This window comes from Haliotis rubra, unplaced genomic scaffold, assembly GCF_003918875.1.
Source record: "Haliotis rubra isolate DU_JTF1 unplaced genomic scaffold, ASM391887v1 Scf311, whole genome shotgun sequence".
Taxonomy (NCBI): Eukaryota; Metazoa; Mollusca; class Gastropoda; order Lepetellida; family Haliotidae; genus Haliotis; species Haliotis rubra.
This window is the reverse complement of record NW_025766982.1, coordinates 207247-225287: the sequence shown is the minus strand read 5'-3', so window position 1 is coordinate 225287 and position 18041 is coordinate 207247. Positions and strand designations below refer to the sequence as shown.

The window sequence follows — 18041 nt, the reverse complement described above, 5'->3', positions numbered from 1 at the left end:
CATGGGTGACAACCCAATACAGACAAGTCTTGCCCAACCAATTTCAGTGGAACGACATCCGATCTGATTCAAATTCCTTTCCGACGTCACAAAAAATAGTATTTAGTTACCCTGTGGTATTTTTCCACGGCTGTAGCGATCCCAAGTAGGTTGAAACATTACGATAACGAAGACAGAGGATACAAATCGGAATGTTCTGGAGTCATTTTACCAGAGCTCCGAGGGTTGAAATGCCACTGTGGCTCAAGTGTTTCACTGTAGGGAGCCAGGTTTCAGGTATCATCGGCCTGATCGTACTAAGGTTACCGCAGGACACGGAGTACAACCCTGCTTGACCGGTCGCAGAGAGTAGGAAGAATGAGACCAAGGTTAAGGGATATCCAGTGTTGGTCCAGCGATTATCATTGTCCTAGCAGGGACATGGCAATGGAACACTGCCTGTGCGTGGGCGCATTTCCTTTATTTGTTTGTGGTGAACTGAGGCCACTAAATGTGACTGTTCTGTACGACACCATGTAACAGTTCTGTATGACAGCATTTGACAGTTCTGTATGACACAATGTAACAGCTCTGTATGACGCCATGTGACAGCTCTGCATGACGCCATGTAACAGTTCTATATGACACCATGTAACCGTTCTACATGACACCATGTGACAGTTCTGCGTGACGCCATGTGACAGTTCTGTACGACACCATATGACAGTTCTACATGACACCATGTGACAGTTCTACATGACACCATGTAACCGTTCTACACGACACCATGTGACAGTTCTGCGTGACGCCATGTGACAGTCCTCCATGACGCCATATAACCGTTCTACATGACACCATGTGACAGTTTTGCGTGACACCATGTGACAGCTCTCCATGACACCATGTGACAGTTCTACATGACACCATGTAACAGTTCTGTATGACAGCATTTGACAGTTCTGTATGACACAATGTAACAGCTCTGTATGACGCCATGTGACAGCTCTGCATGACGCCATGTAACAGTTCTATATGACACCATGTAACCGTTCTACATGACACCATGTGACAGTTCTGCGTGACGCCATGTGACAGTTCTGTACGACACCATATGACAGTTCTACATGACACCATGTGACAGTTCTGCGTGACGCCATGTGACAGTCCTCCATGACGCCATATAACCGTTCTACATGACACCATGTGACAGTTTTGCGTGACACCATGTGACAGCTCTCCATGACACCATGTGACAGTTCTACATGACAACATGTGACAGTTCTATATGACACCATGTGACAGTTCTACATGACACCATGTGACAGTTCTACATGACGCCATGTAACCGTTCTTTATCACACCATGTGACCGTTCTACATGACACCATGTGACAGTTCTACATGACACCATGTGACAGTTCTGTATGACCACATGTGACAGTTCTACATGACACCATGTGACAGTTCTACATGACAGCATGTAACCGTTCTACATGACACCATGTGACAGTTCTATGTGACACCACGTGACAGTTCTGTATGACACCATGTGGCAGTTCTACATGACACCATGTGACAGTTCTACATGACACCATGTGACAGTTCTGCATGACACCATGTGACAGTTCTGCGTGACACCATGTGACAGTTCTGTATGACGCCCAGTAACAGTTCTACATGACAGCATGTAACAGTTCTACATGACGTGACACCATGACACCATGTAACAGTTCTACATGACACCATGTGAAATTTTGCGTGACACCATGTGACAGCTCTCCATGACGCCATGTAACAGTTCTATATGACACCATGTGACCGTTCTACATGACACCATGTGACAGTTCTACATGACACCATGTGACAGTTCTGTATGACACCATGTGACAGTTCTACATGACACCATGTGACAGTTCTACATGACACCATGTGACAGTTCTACATGACACCCTGTAACAGTTCTACATGACACCATGTGAAGTTTTGCGTGACACCATGTGACAGCTCTCCATGACGCCATCTAACCGTTCTATATGACACCATGTGAACGTTCTACATGATACCATGTGACAGTTCTACATGACACCATGTGACAGTTCTACATGACACCATGTGACAATTCTGTATGACACCATGCGACAGTTCTACATGACACCATGTGACAGTTCTATGTGACACCATGTGACAGTTCTGTATGACACCATGTGACAGTTCTACATGACACCATGTAACAGTTCTTTATGACACAATGTGACAGTTTTATATGACACCATATGACAGTTCTACATGACACCATGTGACAGTTCTGTAGGACACCACGTGACAGTTCTATATGACACCATGTGACAGTTCTACGTGACACCATGTGACAGTTCTGTATGACACCATGTGACAGTTCTGTATGACACCATGTGACAGTTCTACGTGACACCATGTGACAGTTCTGTATGACACCATGTGACAGTTCTGTATGACACCCTGTAACAGTTATGCATGACACCATGTAACCTTCATATACATTTGCCATTGCGATCATCCCTGAACCAGAAACAATAAATTATGCCAGAGTATTTAAGCAAAACGTTTCCTTATCTCCCATCCTCCATACATATTTTGGCATAACGGTGACACGATTAGGGCGAGGTTGTTACAAAAACGTGCATGGACACGCAACTCAAAAGGCCACACGACCTTGAGAAGTGCAATCGGAACGATGAGAACCGGGCAACCTTATGACTCAGTAAATTTTAAGAAAGAAATGAAAAAATGTCGAACACAAACTGTGTAAGATATTACAGCGTAAATAGGCCATATACATGAATGTATATTGATATTTAAGGCGCACAATAAACATGAAGACAGATAAGCAATGACGCATCCATGGTTGTTATTTATTACCAGGAGGCATGGGTCTTGCCGAGAGCTCCGTCTTACCTTGTTTCCAACAAAGTAACTTGAATCCGTATCTGTGAGCAACTTCTCGAAATAGCCTAAAAACCGGGGAAGGTCTGTGTTGTCGAACTTGTCCCGGAGCGCATTCTGTGATTCAGAGAATAAAAATGATTGAAAGGTTATTAATATTCAATTGGGCTGACGAGATGTTACATACTTGCGGTATGAACAAGTATGCCCCTCAGCCAAATGTTGCATTATCTATTGTTTAAACGGAACTTTGAATTTCCAAAATATCTGCAGGTTATTGTAGTAAGGGCTGTATGTCTTCATGTTATTGTAGTAAGGGCTGTACGTCTTCATGTTATTGTAGTAAGGGCTGTACGTCTTCATGTTATTGTAGTAAGGGCTGTACGTCTTCATGTTATTGTAGTAAGGGCTGTACGTCTTCATGTTATTGTAGTAAGGGCTGTATGTCTTCATGTTATTGTAGTAAGGGCTGTACGTCTTCATGTTATTGTTATTGTCTTCATGTAGTAAGGGCTGTAAGTCTTCATGTTATTGTAGTAAGGGCTGTATGTCTTCATGTTATTGTAGTAAGTTATTGGGCTGTACGTCTTCATGTTATTGTAGTAAGGGCTGTACGTCTTCATGTTATTGTAGTAAGGGCTGTAAGTCTTCATGTTATTGTAGTAAGGGCTGTAAGTCTTCATGTTATTGTAGTAAGGGCTGTATGTCTTCATGTTATTGTAGTAAGGGCTGTAAGTCTTCATGTTATTGTAGTAAGGGCTGTATGTCTTCATGTTATTGTAGTAAGGGCTGTAGTAAGGGGCTGTACGTCTTCATGTTATTGTAGTAAGGGCTGTAAGTCTTCATGTTATTGTAGTAAGGGCTGTATGTCTTCATGTTATTGTAGTAAGGGCTGTATGTCTTCATGTTATTGTAGTAAGGGCTGTAAGTCTTCATGTTATTGTAGTAAGGGCTGTACGTCTTCATGTTATTGTAGTAAGGGCTGTACGTCTTCATGTTATTGTAGTAAGGGCTGTACGTCTTCATGTTATTGTAGTAAGGGCTGTACGTCTTCATGTTATTGTAGTAAGGGCTGTACGTCTTCATGTTATTGTAGTAAGGGCTGTATGTCTTCATGTTATTGTAGTAAGGGCTGTATGTCTTCATGTTATTGTAGTAAGGGCTGTACGTCTTCATGTTATTGTAGTAAGGGCTGTACGTCTTCATGTTATTGTAGTAAGGGCTGTACGTCTTCATGTTATTGTAGTAAGGGCTGTACGTCTTCATGTTATTGTAGTAAGGGCTGTACGTCTTCATGTTATTGTAGTAAGGGCTGTACGTCTTCATGTTATTGTAGTAAGGGCTGTACGTCTTCATGTTATTGTAGTAAGGGCTGTAAGTCTTCATGTTATTGTAGTAAGGGCTGTAAGTCTTCATGTTATTGTAAGGTAAGGGCTGTACGTCTTCATGTTATTGTAGTAAGGGCTGTACGTCTTATTGTTATTAGATTTCTTGTATTAAGGGCTGTAAGTCTTCATGTTATTGTAGTAAAGGTTCCTGGGTAATTTGGATTATTGTAGTAAGGGCTGCATATGTTTTGTTAATATACTTTGTATTCATATACATTCAATCCCCATTGTGTCGAATTTGACTCAATTTTCGTAACGTCCCAAATCAGACTGTAAACGCCATTCACAATCTCACATGATTATATGACGTTTGAACCACAAATATATAGTGTAGAGTAGTGAGTAAGTAAGTCTTGTTTTACTCCACCTTGATCAATATTCCAGCAATATCACGGCGGGGTACACCAGAAAAGGGCTTTACACGTTGTACCCATGTGGGGAATCGAACCGGGTCTTCAGCTTTAACCACCAAGCTACCCCACCGCCCCAATATAGTGCAGAGTATTGCATGTAATGCATGCTATAGTGTCAAGCGGTTCATAAATCATAAAGGTCTCATTTCGATTGGTCAGGGCAATTAAGGACTTTGCACTGTCATTTGGAACCACATAAGCATTCGAGAAGGTTCGGAACATCCGATTAGATATAAAATAATAACAGCTGATTAAATTCAGTGGAAACGGATGAGTTCGACACAAACGAGGGTTCGATATATCCGAACGTCTTTCGATTGTCCACAATACTATTTCTTCACTTTTCAAAAGTATATTAGGCTTTTCACGCGCTAACATATATGTATATATCTAGCCCAAGACATTGTATTAAAGTCATGTTTCAAAACATTCTTTTTCAAAACAGAGGCTTCCATTATGCAGGTTTTGATGTGAAACTTATGAAGAAAGGGCTCCTACCTTTTTCGGTTCGTCTTTCTCGTGGTAAATCTTTACGAAGTAGTCTCTGAGATCTTCTGCAAGACCAACTACTTCGTCGATCTGGAGCATGTCCAGATTCGTTTTGCCGTATAACCCTGAAAAACGATAAGCATACATAAGTATACTGAAATGGTTTTTGGTAACATGGTCTACGATTAAGGGTAGCGATAAGGACCTACGTCAAACATGGAAATTAACACTAGGTCAAATGCTTAAAGCGCTAACACATTAATATCCCAGATAACCCAAGCTGCTTGTTAGGCGCTAGAAGGTTATAGTCGTATCCCGCCGGGTACCCATTTTCTGCTGGGTGAACAGAGGCAATTTTGAACAAACTCACTTGCCTAAGGTGAGGCCACATGTATCACATATGCTCCGTTGTGGGGCAGGACTGAAGTCCTAGAAATTCACAGGAGTCAAGATGACAAACATGGTCACCCATCCAAGGACTCTCTGCGTCCAACGTTGCTTAACTTCAACTGATTTGTGACTGAGCTCTATGCACCTGACCATACACCACAAGACTTTACAGTAGTGTGTCCATACACTGTTCAACTAAGCCCTCACAACAATACTTTGAATGCGTGCCTGTAATTGCATTGCGTCATTTTAAATCTGATATGGATGCTTGTCGCGATTTATCCTAGTCAATCTAATGTGATTCAATGAACAGTTTGGTATCGTTCTTATAAAGCAGATACAGAAGTATAAAGTTTAAATTTGATCACTTCAGTCACAATGCGTGTTTTGCTTCAGTTTGCGCAATATCATTTAGTGTTATTTTTTTAATTAAACAACACTTTGACCTGCGCGTTCAAAGTACGCGTTTACCAGTTTAGTACTATGAAATGGATACTCCGAAAAAAAACCTCAAAGTGGTAACATTATTTTCACAATTTCGTGGAAGAAGAGTATTTAGTCTACGATATTGCCAACAAGGCATTACTGGAGTTTCAATGTCAGGAAGACCCCGCATCACTCTTGGCGGTCCAGGAATGATTCATCTGGTCCCTCACCTTCCACACCGGACCATCCATGGAACGTTTGTTGCGTCCCCGGGCACAAAACAGCGATCTTATAGTTACGACCGTCGTAGTGCTATGTTCCAGGTGGTGGCGCGTGGTCCTGTGCTTAAAGCTCAGGTCACAAATCGGTGAAGTTAAGCAGCGTCGAGCTCGGAGAGTCCTTGGATGGGTGACCGTGTTTGGCAGCTTGACTCCTGAGAGTTTCTAGGACTTGAGTCCTGCCCACAACGAAGCACATGTGATACATGTGGTCTCACCTTAGGCAAGTGAGTTTGTTCAAAATTGCCTCTGTTCACCCAGCAGGAAAATGGGTACCCGGTGGAAAAAAGTCATATGACTATAACCTTCTAGCGCCTAACAGGCAGCTTTGGTTATCCGGGGTAATAATGGCCTTGATTGTTAGCGCTATGAGCATACCTAGTGTGGAGTTTGGCGCTATATAAATGGACACATTATTATTATTATGTTAAAGTATGTGAGTTACGGTCACATTAGCGCTACGATCAATTCGTGAAACGGGGGATCTGGGCCCTGTTTCAGAAAGAGATCTTAGCGCTACGACTGTCGTAACTCTGTGTTAAAGTATGGAAGATACGATTGTCGTAGCGCTATGATCGCTTTGTGAAACGCGGCCCAGAGTCCAGTCGCACGTTCTACCGAGCCAGAAAACACTATGTTGACGTTATTTGAAATCAACGTCATCGACTAAAGCGACTGTAGTGGCGTCGAGATCATTCGTTGTTTGCCGTAACAATGGTGTAGCGTTATGCTAAGTGAGCTCTGCGGATCCATGTGTTTCGGACGTAGTGAATACCGTGTGAATACCAGATATTGCGTACGTACGTCGACAGATCCGGACATTTCAACAAACATGAAACATGTTATGCGTTAACATTTCTAAAATAATAGTATTTTCAATGTGGCCGCTGTTGAAATCCTTCAGAAACTAATTTTAAATATTTCCCGTTTTCCCAGTCTTTTAAGCATTCTTTTAGCATGTGATATCTCATCTCAGAAAGTAAAAAAACCAATAAGCATACGTAATGTTACTGAAACTAAAATATCTATACACACATAACCAGAATTTTATTTTACAAAAATTATATTTTCAATATGGCTGCCGCAACGGCCATGTTTAAAGTCGCAAAGGGATTCTATTTAAATTTTGCACTGTAAACTTGCACAAGCTGGGTAAAAATAACGAAAGAGTAATCATGAAGATTTAATACCAAGAAATGTCACAAACGTAACATATAAGGACAGTGTGCGATGAGCCAGAGATTATGAACACATTACCAATGATTTAGTGATTGGGTATAACATTCTTGAAAATATATATGGTAAACGAAATGCAACGTTGGAACTCACCGTGTTCTCGTGCGATATACCTCGCCATTGCGAAACTCTGTGAAAACTTTTTGCCGTCTACCTCGAGGATGGGTAGCATCCCAAAACGGGTGGCTGAAACAGGAACATTGGAGGTGGTCAGTTTAGCGTGTCAAGTGAGTGAATAAGGTAAACGTCGCTTTTAACAATAACCCTGCAATAACGCGGCGGGGAACACCGGAAATGCACCCATGTGGGGAATCTAACCCGATTCTTCAACGTCACGGGCAAACACTTGAACTACTAGGCTACCTTCAAACTAATACAAGCTTCATACAAGCTAATACATGTTCTTGGTTTTTTGTCGTTGTGGAGAAATGGGGTAGTTGTTGATGGTGCTGTTGTTATTCCATCTATGTAAAAAGCGAATCTGAGGACAATCCAGTGATTGACACTATGAGCATCATACACAACTAAGATGCGATATGATGCAGTAGTCAAGTTTGCGAAACTGACCACCCGATCCCCTGAGAAAAAGGTGCTATTCTGAAAATCATTTCTAACAGGGATCTTCACGTGGTGTGATAACGAGTAAATTTAAACCATTAGATGTCATCTCGCAACGACAATGTGTGAAGCTCATTTCTGGTGTCCCCCGCCGTGATTTTGCTGGAATATTGCTAAAAGCGGCGTAAAACCAAACTCACTCACTCACTCACTCACTCATCTCGCAACGTATCAGCACCGAGTTAAAGTCATTTGTAAACACATGCTTATGGTGTAGCCGGAATCGAACCCCGGACTCTCCTTTGATTAATGCTGTTGACGCTCAAATATAAATGAAAGGACAAGCATACGTGTCAGTTACACCCAGTAGGTCTTATCTGCCGTTAACTCATTGCAGGGTGTCAAGTATAGCGGTGAGAAACGCATGTTTCGTATTCTGGGTTCGAAACTAGCAATCCACCGAGTGAAAGTGGGCGGTGAGGTAGCCTTGTGGTTAAAGTGTTCGTCACGCCTAAGCCCCGGGTTCGATTCCCAGTGTGTGAAGCCCAATTCTGGTGTCTCCCGCCGTGATATTGATGGAATATTGCGAAAAGCGCCGTAAAACTAAACTCGACCACTGACTCACCGCTGAGAGAAAGCACATCATAGGTTGGACCAGTACACCGTCCACTGCCCCACCAACCAAATTACTTTGGGCGATAAGCTAGTTGGTGATGTGTGAGTATTGATAGCGTGAATGTTCGCCATCAGCAATATTCCAGCAATGAAAAAGCCAGGGTCAGTAAGTATTGTTTTACGCCGCTTTCAGCAATATTCCTGCAACGTCACAGTGACGGCCACCACGCTGTACCTACGAGAAGAGTCGAACAGCATCTTCGAACGCTTTGGCCAGTCTGCTACCTCATTGCGGCCATGTGCTTCACAAACTGTATCTCTGAGGGAGTGGAATACGGGCATTTATCGATACTACTTTTGTTTGTTTGCTTGTTTGTTTGTTTGTTTGGTTGGTTGAGTGGTTGAGTGAGTGAGTGAGTGAGTGAGTGTAGTTCAACGCCGCCTTGAACAGCATACCACGGCTTGAGAGCTAAATGAGAGTCGAAAGTCCGAAGGCACACGTTTAACACATATAACTTTCATTACATCAGAACTTTCCACCTTTGAGCAAATACATTTGCGTCACGTTTTAACTTTAACGTCATAATAGAATATGATGTTATATATCCCCGTCAAGGTATACTGAGTACAGCAGAGTTTTTATGAATCATGCAATATTGATTAATTTCCCCTTTGCTGCATTCTACAATTGGCCTGCTAGTATATATTCACATTGGTTCTTAGAACCATATATTCAGATTGTTTTTAAGAACCATAGATTCACATTGTTTTCAAGAACCATAGATCCACATTGTTTTTAAGAACCATGGATTCACATTGTTTTTAAGAACCATAGATTCACATTGTTTTTAAGAACCATAGATTCACATTGTTTTTAAGAACCATAGATTCACATTGTTTTCAAGAACCATAGATTCACATTGTTTTCAAGAACCATAGATTCACGTTGTTTTCAAGAACCATAGATTCACGTTGTTTTCAAGAACCATAAATTCACATTGTTTTCAAGAACCATAGATTCACTTTGTTTTCAAGAACCATATATTCACTTTGTTTTAAAGAATCATAGATTCACGTTGTTTTCAAGAACCATATATTCACGTTGTTTTAAAGAATCATATATTCACATTGTTTTTCAGAACCACAATACACTTGAAGGTTTGAAGTGTCGCTTCAAACCGATGTCAAATGACGTCAAATGGAAGAGCTCGAGCTACAAATATCGTACAAGCAGACAACAGGGAATACACTGTCAGGTAAAATGATGAATTTAGGTGTTGCGGTTGGGGTGATAAACCCTCCAAGAACAATACACCTCTGGGTACAGACTCAGCAACACATTTCAGTTTCTCAACGTCACCTCTCCGTACCTTCAACATTCTTTTCTGGAAACAAAACAATAAATTAAAACAAAAACTAACTTCGTGACGTTAAATGTCCGTCTTGAGGATTAATGCAGTTGGCAGTTGTCATTTATCACGCGTTGCACTCAGAGAACGAGTATCAACAGCCACACTGACCCAGGTTAATTAAATTTCTTTATCAGGGGGGCTGCAGGTACATAGCAATCAGCGCTTGCAAGAACCACCATAAATAATAATAATTAAACGCCTTCCAAAATGTCACTTTACAGCATAAGCCTGGAACGCAAGGGGTCTATTTTAATCGGTGGCTTGGAACACCTTAAGAAGATGCGCACTTAAACACACACGTTCCTTGGTGCATAATGCGTATTTTTAATGTCCATTTAATGCAGGGAAATATGCAAACTCGAAAAATATACAGTCGTTCTCATATACAAAATGAACGGCTATGAACCTAGTCAGAACGTTTTTCTTAAAATTCTCGACGCAGAACGCTGATTCAAAAAGGATTACTTTCGTGACCCTACAATTAATGTCGACATTTGATTGAAAAAGGAACGATGTCATATTTTCGAGCGTTAAAGTATTACCATATTTCATTCAGATGCGCAACTTGGGAACTTATTAATGGAATTTAATACTGAACCATGATGAAAATATCTCAATCAATTCACGCAGCTCTTGCATGAAACTCCAAGCTATGGAACATAAACCCCCCATTCCGTGGTTCGTTTTTTAATAAGGAAGCATTATATGCGCGTACATTTGCATATGTATCTGTATATATTTTATTTCTCGTTGGCTGAACCCGTCACTTACAATACCATCGACAGTGCTTAAGGATTAGATAATGGCCCGTCCAGTCATCCATACTTTGTTTATCGCACCAAGAAAAGGGCAATGCATGTTGGAACGAAGGCATTATTCGCCCTCTCACTATCAACTGTGTTTAATTTAAATCAAGTAGAAGATAGATAGATATCGGTCGGGGCTGATGTCGCCCGAGTTCTTTACTGACTTGGGTCGTCAATGTCGACGAGTGCAAGCTTTTCAGCACTACCTGTACGTATAACAACTTTGAGAGAGAGCCTCGTTCTGGGAAATGAGGGGCAAGCGAACACTGATGAGGATGAGTTTGAGTGTACCGGGTGCATCTTGTCGGAGCCGACTCATATTTCGTAGGGTGTCAAACCCCTCCACAAGTCCCTATTCAAAAGTCCTCAGCGAATGATGTGTCATTCGGGTCGAATGACTTAAACAGCATCGAGAGAGAAAAAAGAAGAGGGGTAACTGAATAGACTCAACGTATACCATCCACAAATCATCGTCGGAAAAAGCATTAAGTACGATCTCTGTTTAACATGAATCACCCGATACGGGGATTGTAATAAGTATACGAAGACGCTGAAAGGACGCACCAGGTGGTGGAATTCACCCGAATCCGATAGCCGAGGATTAGTGTCCTCCTCGAAGGGGAATAACCTGGGCCGGCTGCCTGTAATACACCTGTAGTTTATTACATTGTGAAATGAATCTAATGCACCGTGAAACAGTTCTACCATGAACTGGGATTGAATTAACTCTTTGAAATCTGCAATGAGCACTACCACGGCGTTCAGAATAGAATTGATTTCCTATCTGTTAACGCTAGGTAACGCTGGGTCGTGTTTTACACTGAAGCTCGTGGTTCACTGCGGTTTCAAGACAACAAGAGCAATGTGTAATTTAATAATTGGCCTTGAAATCGAGCGCGTGTGAAGGATTTAACACTCGTCACTTCCATACAGTCGTATAACGGCGTGGGAAATAGGGATGGACTTGTGCTTTGTCAAAATGAGGCTTCGAACCCGGGTGAAGGCTTGAACTACTGTGCTACCTGACCGTGTGTTTGTCGTCATAGCTGGCTTTTGGTTTACAAAGTTGCTGTACCAGAAACGAAGACAATATACACACACACATAAGTTTAATACATATATACATAATTTATATAATATATACACATACATATATACATACACTCACATGTATACATGCATGCATGCATAGATGTGTGTACGTGTGTATACTGCATGCATGCATACATACATACATGCATGCATGCATGCATTGCAATATACGAGTTCAAATGGCAAAACAGACTGTTCCTGCTTATAGAAAAAACGAGTTTCAAGGACAAAACAATGTGCTTGCGCTTATAGTACACCGAGTGCTTATAGTACGTACACCGAGTGCTTCTAGTACACCGAGTTTCAGAGACAATATTTTACTAACAGGGATTTTTTAAAGTAAAAACAGTTTCTTTAATGGTTTTAGCATAATGACTTTCAGACAAAACGTGTCATAGTACAACGAATTTGACAGACAAAACAATTTATTCATGACTGTATTGTTAAACAATATAATTCGACACATCCAGTTCGAAACATGCAGGTTAACGTTAGTTACAGACATAGTAACCGTCTCCGGGACCGGACTGGAGTTCGACACAAACGGTGAAAGATCTGAGTTCGAGAAGACGTGATTAGACGTCCATACAGAAACAGTAAAGAGAAGAATAATGAACAATGAATCTTAGACGAAACAACCACTCCCCATCATGAAATATTCACCCATAAGGCAAGTGTGGACTTCGGTGCAGTTGTACTGTGAACAGATCAAGTCTATTTGACATGAGTACTACACACGTAACACGGGCCCATACTGCCTCCGTTCATGCCGAGTTAACGCAATGTTGTCGCTGACGTTTCAACAGTAATTCGTTACCGTTCTGAGCGAACAAATCTATTCCAGCAACACACCAATCCTCGCTAAAGTTCGTTAGTTTCTGCTTTAATGAGAAAACACAATACCCCTCAGTCCGCTTAGCTCAGAAGACACACACTGTGAAAATGTGTATAATGAAATTTTGAGAAAGTATCGAATTTCCTTACTAAAAAGAGTTTTCATTGCAAAAGACTTAGCTGTATATTTCTCTTGAACGAGCATGGCGTGTCCGGTTTAACGAGGTCCGGAATACTGAGGTCACGCTATATGTATTACAGATGCTATCAAATATGATCATCTTGCTTTTATCCCATGTCTATCCCGCATTGTAAATTAACAACAGGTTTTAACTAACAGTAAGTATGTGCATATACGAGTCTCAAGTTTTGAATATCTCTTCTTTAAAATCTCTATTTCTAGATTTAAAAAAACCCAAACTTTTATGTTCATTTGAGTAAATCAGCTGTTAATGTGTAATTTCCACTGACCCACACTTATATTTTTCACCGCATTTTTGCCTTCCATGTCCAGTTCGCGCCAAACATAAGGACTTTGAGGACTCGAGGGACAAGGATTGATTGGCTCGGGGCCTATAAAATGCGCGAGAATGGATAGCCTTTTAAACTGTGGGATCGTATCCCAAAGGGATAGGGCAAAAAATGAAAAATGTGAACTAGCTAGTATAGTGAGTGAGTTTAGTTTTACGCCGCTTTTAGCAATATTCCAGCAATATCACGACGGGGGGACACCAGAAACGGGTGCACATTGTACCTTAATAGGGAATCGAACCCGTGTCTTAGGCGTGACTAGCGAACGCTTTAACCACTGGGCTACCCGAGCTAGTATAAGCAGCAACAGAGATATACGCAGAGATGCAGAGACGCAGACACAAATACACACAGAGATACAGACGCACGCACGCGAATACGAGCGTGTACGTCGCAATATAATTGCGTAATAATCTTAGACAGGACATTAAACCGCTCTTCAACATATCTACCCTTCACTCTCTGCAGCATATGACGGAGACACCCATTGCGTGCAGAGGTTTCAACCCCAGCCGTCATCAGATATGGATATCGCCCCACGTCATTGCTTACTCAATGTCACTGGTTCGTTATCACGGTTACACCGTCGTAAACCTATCTGTCTCTTCTCCGTACGTATTAAAAAGCACGCCGAATTCCATCTGCACCCAGAGCCCCCGCACCGAGTGGCTTGGGTCTGCCTGTAACACCCATTAAAGCTGTATAATAAAGGTCGTATTTCGCGAGATTTGGGCATAGTATTTCAACGGCTAGCATAAACATTACACATAGGTGTCTTCGGGCGACATCAAACGTCTATCATGTATGAGTATTCATAACAATTAGAGTTCAAAATAACATCGGTTGACAAGAAGTGCATTTGGTTCATTTGCTTGCACCGCGGTGCCTTGAATTGGCTTCTGTATATACACTTGATAACGTGACCGAAGAATGAAGGTCAAGGTCTTAACGTGGCAGCTGGCTTGCCCGCGCTCGCGTGACCTGGCGTGACATTGACTGACACATCTATACAAAAGAGGCCAGTCAGGGTGTAGGGGGGGTCGGTTTGAAAACTGTGTACGAAGTGTGACAGTGTCGGTTCTGGTTGGATCATCTTTCTGTCCTGTCGACGTTTCGGTGTTTTTGGTTTTTCAGGTTTTTTCAAAGTGTCATTTCGCGCCCCGAGTGAACTTGAGGAACGATGGAAGCTAAATATAGCACTTTTGAAACGAGCATTGGTGATGCCCGTGCTTTTGTTACGGTGATAGGAAAAGTGGTACAAAAGAAATACACGTTTTTCGTTTCTCGTTACGATCTCACTCTTTTTATACACGTGCATGTGTGACATGAAAAGTTGTATAAAAGAATTACACGTTTTTCGTTTCTTGTTACGATCTCGCTTTTTATACTTATGTATGGAAGACATGAAAAGTGGTATAAAAGAACCGTATGTATTTCGTTTCAGGTTTCGATCTCACTTTTTATACACGTGCTTGGGCGACATGAAAAGTGGTTTATTTCGTTTCTCGTTACGATCTCACTTTTCTTATACTCGAAAAATGACTGTTCAAGCGAAGGTGAAACTTCAAGTCACAGTCAGCAACATTTCCTCAGTGTGAAGGAGATCTCTACATGATTGAATCGGGGTCATTGAAACTAAGGGTTGATATTAAGACAAATTGACATTGATCAATGTCTTGGCCACCGGCACAAGAAAGTCGCTTTTACTGCAATACCTTTGACTAGTTCGGTCACAATAACCCCATGTGATTCTTCAGAGTACATGGAACGGTAGGGTAAAATCTTTGAAGGGCATTTAGAAGTGGAATAAAGAAAAGCGAGATTTATGGATGTCAACTTCTTTATTGTGAACAACACGACGTTTCGGAGTGTATGCTTGCTCCTTCAACCTGATGAAGGCGCAAGCATACACTCAACGTCGTGTTATTCACAATAGAGAAGTTTTTCACAACGGTAGGGTAGCCTACTGGTTAAAGCGCTCGCTCCTTCGCTCGTCAGGCAGAAGACGCTGGTTCAATTTCCCATATGGGGAAGCACATGTAGTGTTTCTTTGGAAGAACGGTTTGCTTCAAATATGCCCCTCTTCACCCAGCTGTAAATGGGTACCCGGCAGGACGAGGTGGTGATGTGATTGTTCACCTTCCAGCGCCTCACAGGCAGCTAGTTGTACCATCACCAGTGAGCTTAGAACGAACATCTGTGTGATCCTCTGACCGGAGTATATGTAAGGGAACGTTTGGCCAGGACAGGTTCATTTCGCACATGCTGTGATGTGGTAAGCACAACATAAAAAACCCAAGTGCACAAAGTGTCTCACATTCCAAATGAATATCAAACATGAACGTGAGTGAGTTTAGTTTTACGCCACACTCAGCAATATTCAAATATATTGCGGCGGTCTGTAAATAATCGAATCTGGACCAGACAATCCAGTGATCAACAACATGAGCATCGATCTACGCAATTGGGAACCGATGACATCTGTCAACCAAGTCAGCGAGCCTAACCACCCGATCCCGTCAGTCGCCTAGGTTACTGAAGACCAATTCTAACCAGGATCATCACAGGTAAAACATGAAAGTAAGTAGTTTGTTCCTTACACTTTAACTACAAGGCTAGCACACAATGACCAATGAGGGCTGGATGGTTACAACGTGTCCCTGCACGATGAATGGGTAGACCATAGATGCGATCATCTACAGGTGGCTGTGACGTAGTTAGAATACCACTCAGGATTAAAACACTCGCTCACTCGCGCCACCCTCATTGATCGGTTAGTCGACTTGACAGATGTGCTGTCTCCTAGAAGAGATGACATCTCTTCGCCAAATATAGAATGGGTACCCGTGTCAATGAGATAATTGTGAATACAAAATTAGCTCAAACTCCTCGAGGTAGCTCGTTTCGCATACTTCACATGGAGCTGAGAATTTCTGCAGTTCGAGACAAACAGAGTAACAATCATTGTGTCGATAGGGAATATGGTGGGATCAAAAGTCATATCGTCTTCAAAGTTGAGGCAAGTTATTAAGTTTCGAGTTCAGAAGACGTCACGTGTTTTCTCACGACGTGGAATGGTTCACCTGATACAAAACATGCTCAGGTCTGTAAAGGGCGGGTACCTCTAAAATATTTCACTTGCATTCAGATAGTTTTGACAAGTATCATGATATCATCAGCTGGACTCAAAATAGCTCATGCCAGATAGCATCGACACTCGCCGTCAAGCCCCAGATCCTGTCACGAACTTGCGTGACGTTAAAACTGATTAAAACGGCAAGTATTTTGCTGAGACATGCAAGCTGTATTTGACGGAGCTCCAGCCCCGACTAAAATTTAGTCTCTGAAATTAATCTATTTCACAGTTCGTAAATTATCATAATAAAACATACTGAAAAGGAGGCCTGGGACTTTCTTCATTTTCCGAACAGTCCTGAAAATGCAGTAATCTACACTTGCCAAATATAACAGACTTGCCACATAATGCAGCCGTGCCAAATATAACAGACTTGCCACATAATGCAGCCGTGCCAAATATAAGAGACTTGCCACACAATACAGACTTGCCACATAATGCAGGCTTTCCAAATATAAGAGATTTGCCACATAATGCAGGCTTGCTATATAATACAGACTTGCCATATAACACAGACTAGACAAATACTGAATAGTACGGACTCGCCACATAATACAGACTTGCCATATAACACAGACTAGACAAATAGTACGGACTCGCGACATAATACAGACTTGCCATATAACACAGATTAGACAAATAGTACGGACTTGCCACATAATACAGACTTGCCATATAACACAGACTAGACAAATAGTACGGACTTGCCACATAATACAGACTTGCCATATATAACACAGACTAGACAAATAGTACGGACTTGCCACATAATACAGACTTGACATATAACACAGACTAGACAAATAGTACGGACTCGCCACATAATACAGACTTGCCATATAACACAGACTAGACAAATAGTACGGACTTGCCAGATAATACAGACTTGCCATATAACACAGACTAGACAAATAGTACGGACTCGCAACATAATGCAGGCACTTGCCATATAATACAGACACTTGCCACATATTACAGACTTGTCACATATTACAGACTAGGCATATAACACAGACTTGCCAAATAACACGAATTTACCACATAATACAGACTTGCCACATAGTACGGACATGCCAAAAAATACAGAGTTGCCACATAATCCAGAATTGCCATATAAAACAGAATTGCCAAATAATACAGACTTGTCACATAATACGAACTTGCCACATAAAACAGAATTGCCAAATATTTTCCCCTTGCATTCGGCGTGTTGGATCCGTTTGTGTTGGCTGTTTGTGTCGGGTACGTATTGCAGACAAGAGCTCCACGTGCATGCACAGATGTTCACACTGTGGTCGACCTGTTTCACAAACAAACCTGTACCATACCTGAGGTGAGGTGAGGTGAAATTGGGTTTAACGTCGTGCTGGAGAATATTTCACTCATATGACGCCGTGCATGCGTGTGTATGTGTATGTGCGGCTGCTTGTACTAGCCCAGACTGAAGCTGGTTTTATAGTGCTAGCCCACTGAGATACCATGCCGCAGTGAAGCATGAATACCCCACTCAGACACATTATACTGACTCCGAGCCGAC

The 18041-nt window shown here is 41.8% G+C and overlaps 1 protein-coding gene and 1 long non-coding RNA gene across 2 annotated transcripts in view; one reads left to right on the top strand and one right to left on the bottom strand.

Annotated features, from left to right (window-relative positions):
* LOC124283264 (S-crystallin SL11-like) overlaps positions 1 to 18041 on the bottom strand; it is a 45013-nt gene that overhangs the window by 11028 nt on the left and 15944 nt on the right. The window contains exons 2-4 of the mRNA XM_046719294.1: positions 7614 to 7706; positions 5200 to 5315; positions 2913 to 3017 (exon numbers count right to left, since the gene is read on the bottom strand). Coding sequence (XP_046575250.1) covers positions 2913 to 3017; positions 5200 to 5315; positions 7614 to 7706 — 314 coding nt within the window. The remainder of the gene's footprint in view (positions 1 to 2912; positions 3018 to 5199; positions 5316 to 7613; positions 7707 to 18041) is intronic.
* Positions 5429 to 17493, top strand: LOC124283266. The gene is made up of 3 exons (XR_006900317.1): positions 5429 to 5500; positions 12505 to 12509; positions 17483 to 17493. It is a non-coding gene; the product is annotated as an uncharacterized LOC124283266 (long non-coding RNA).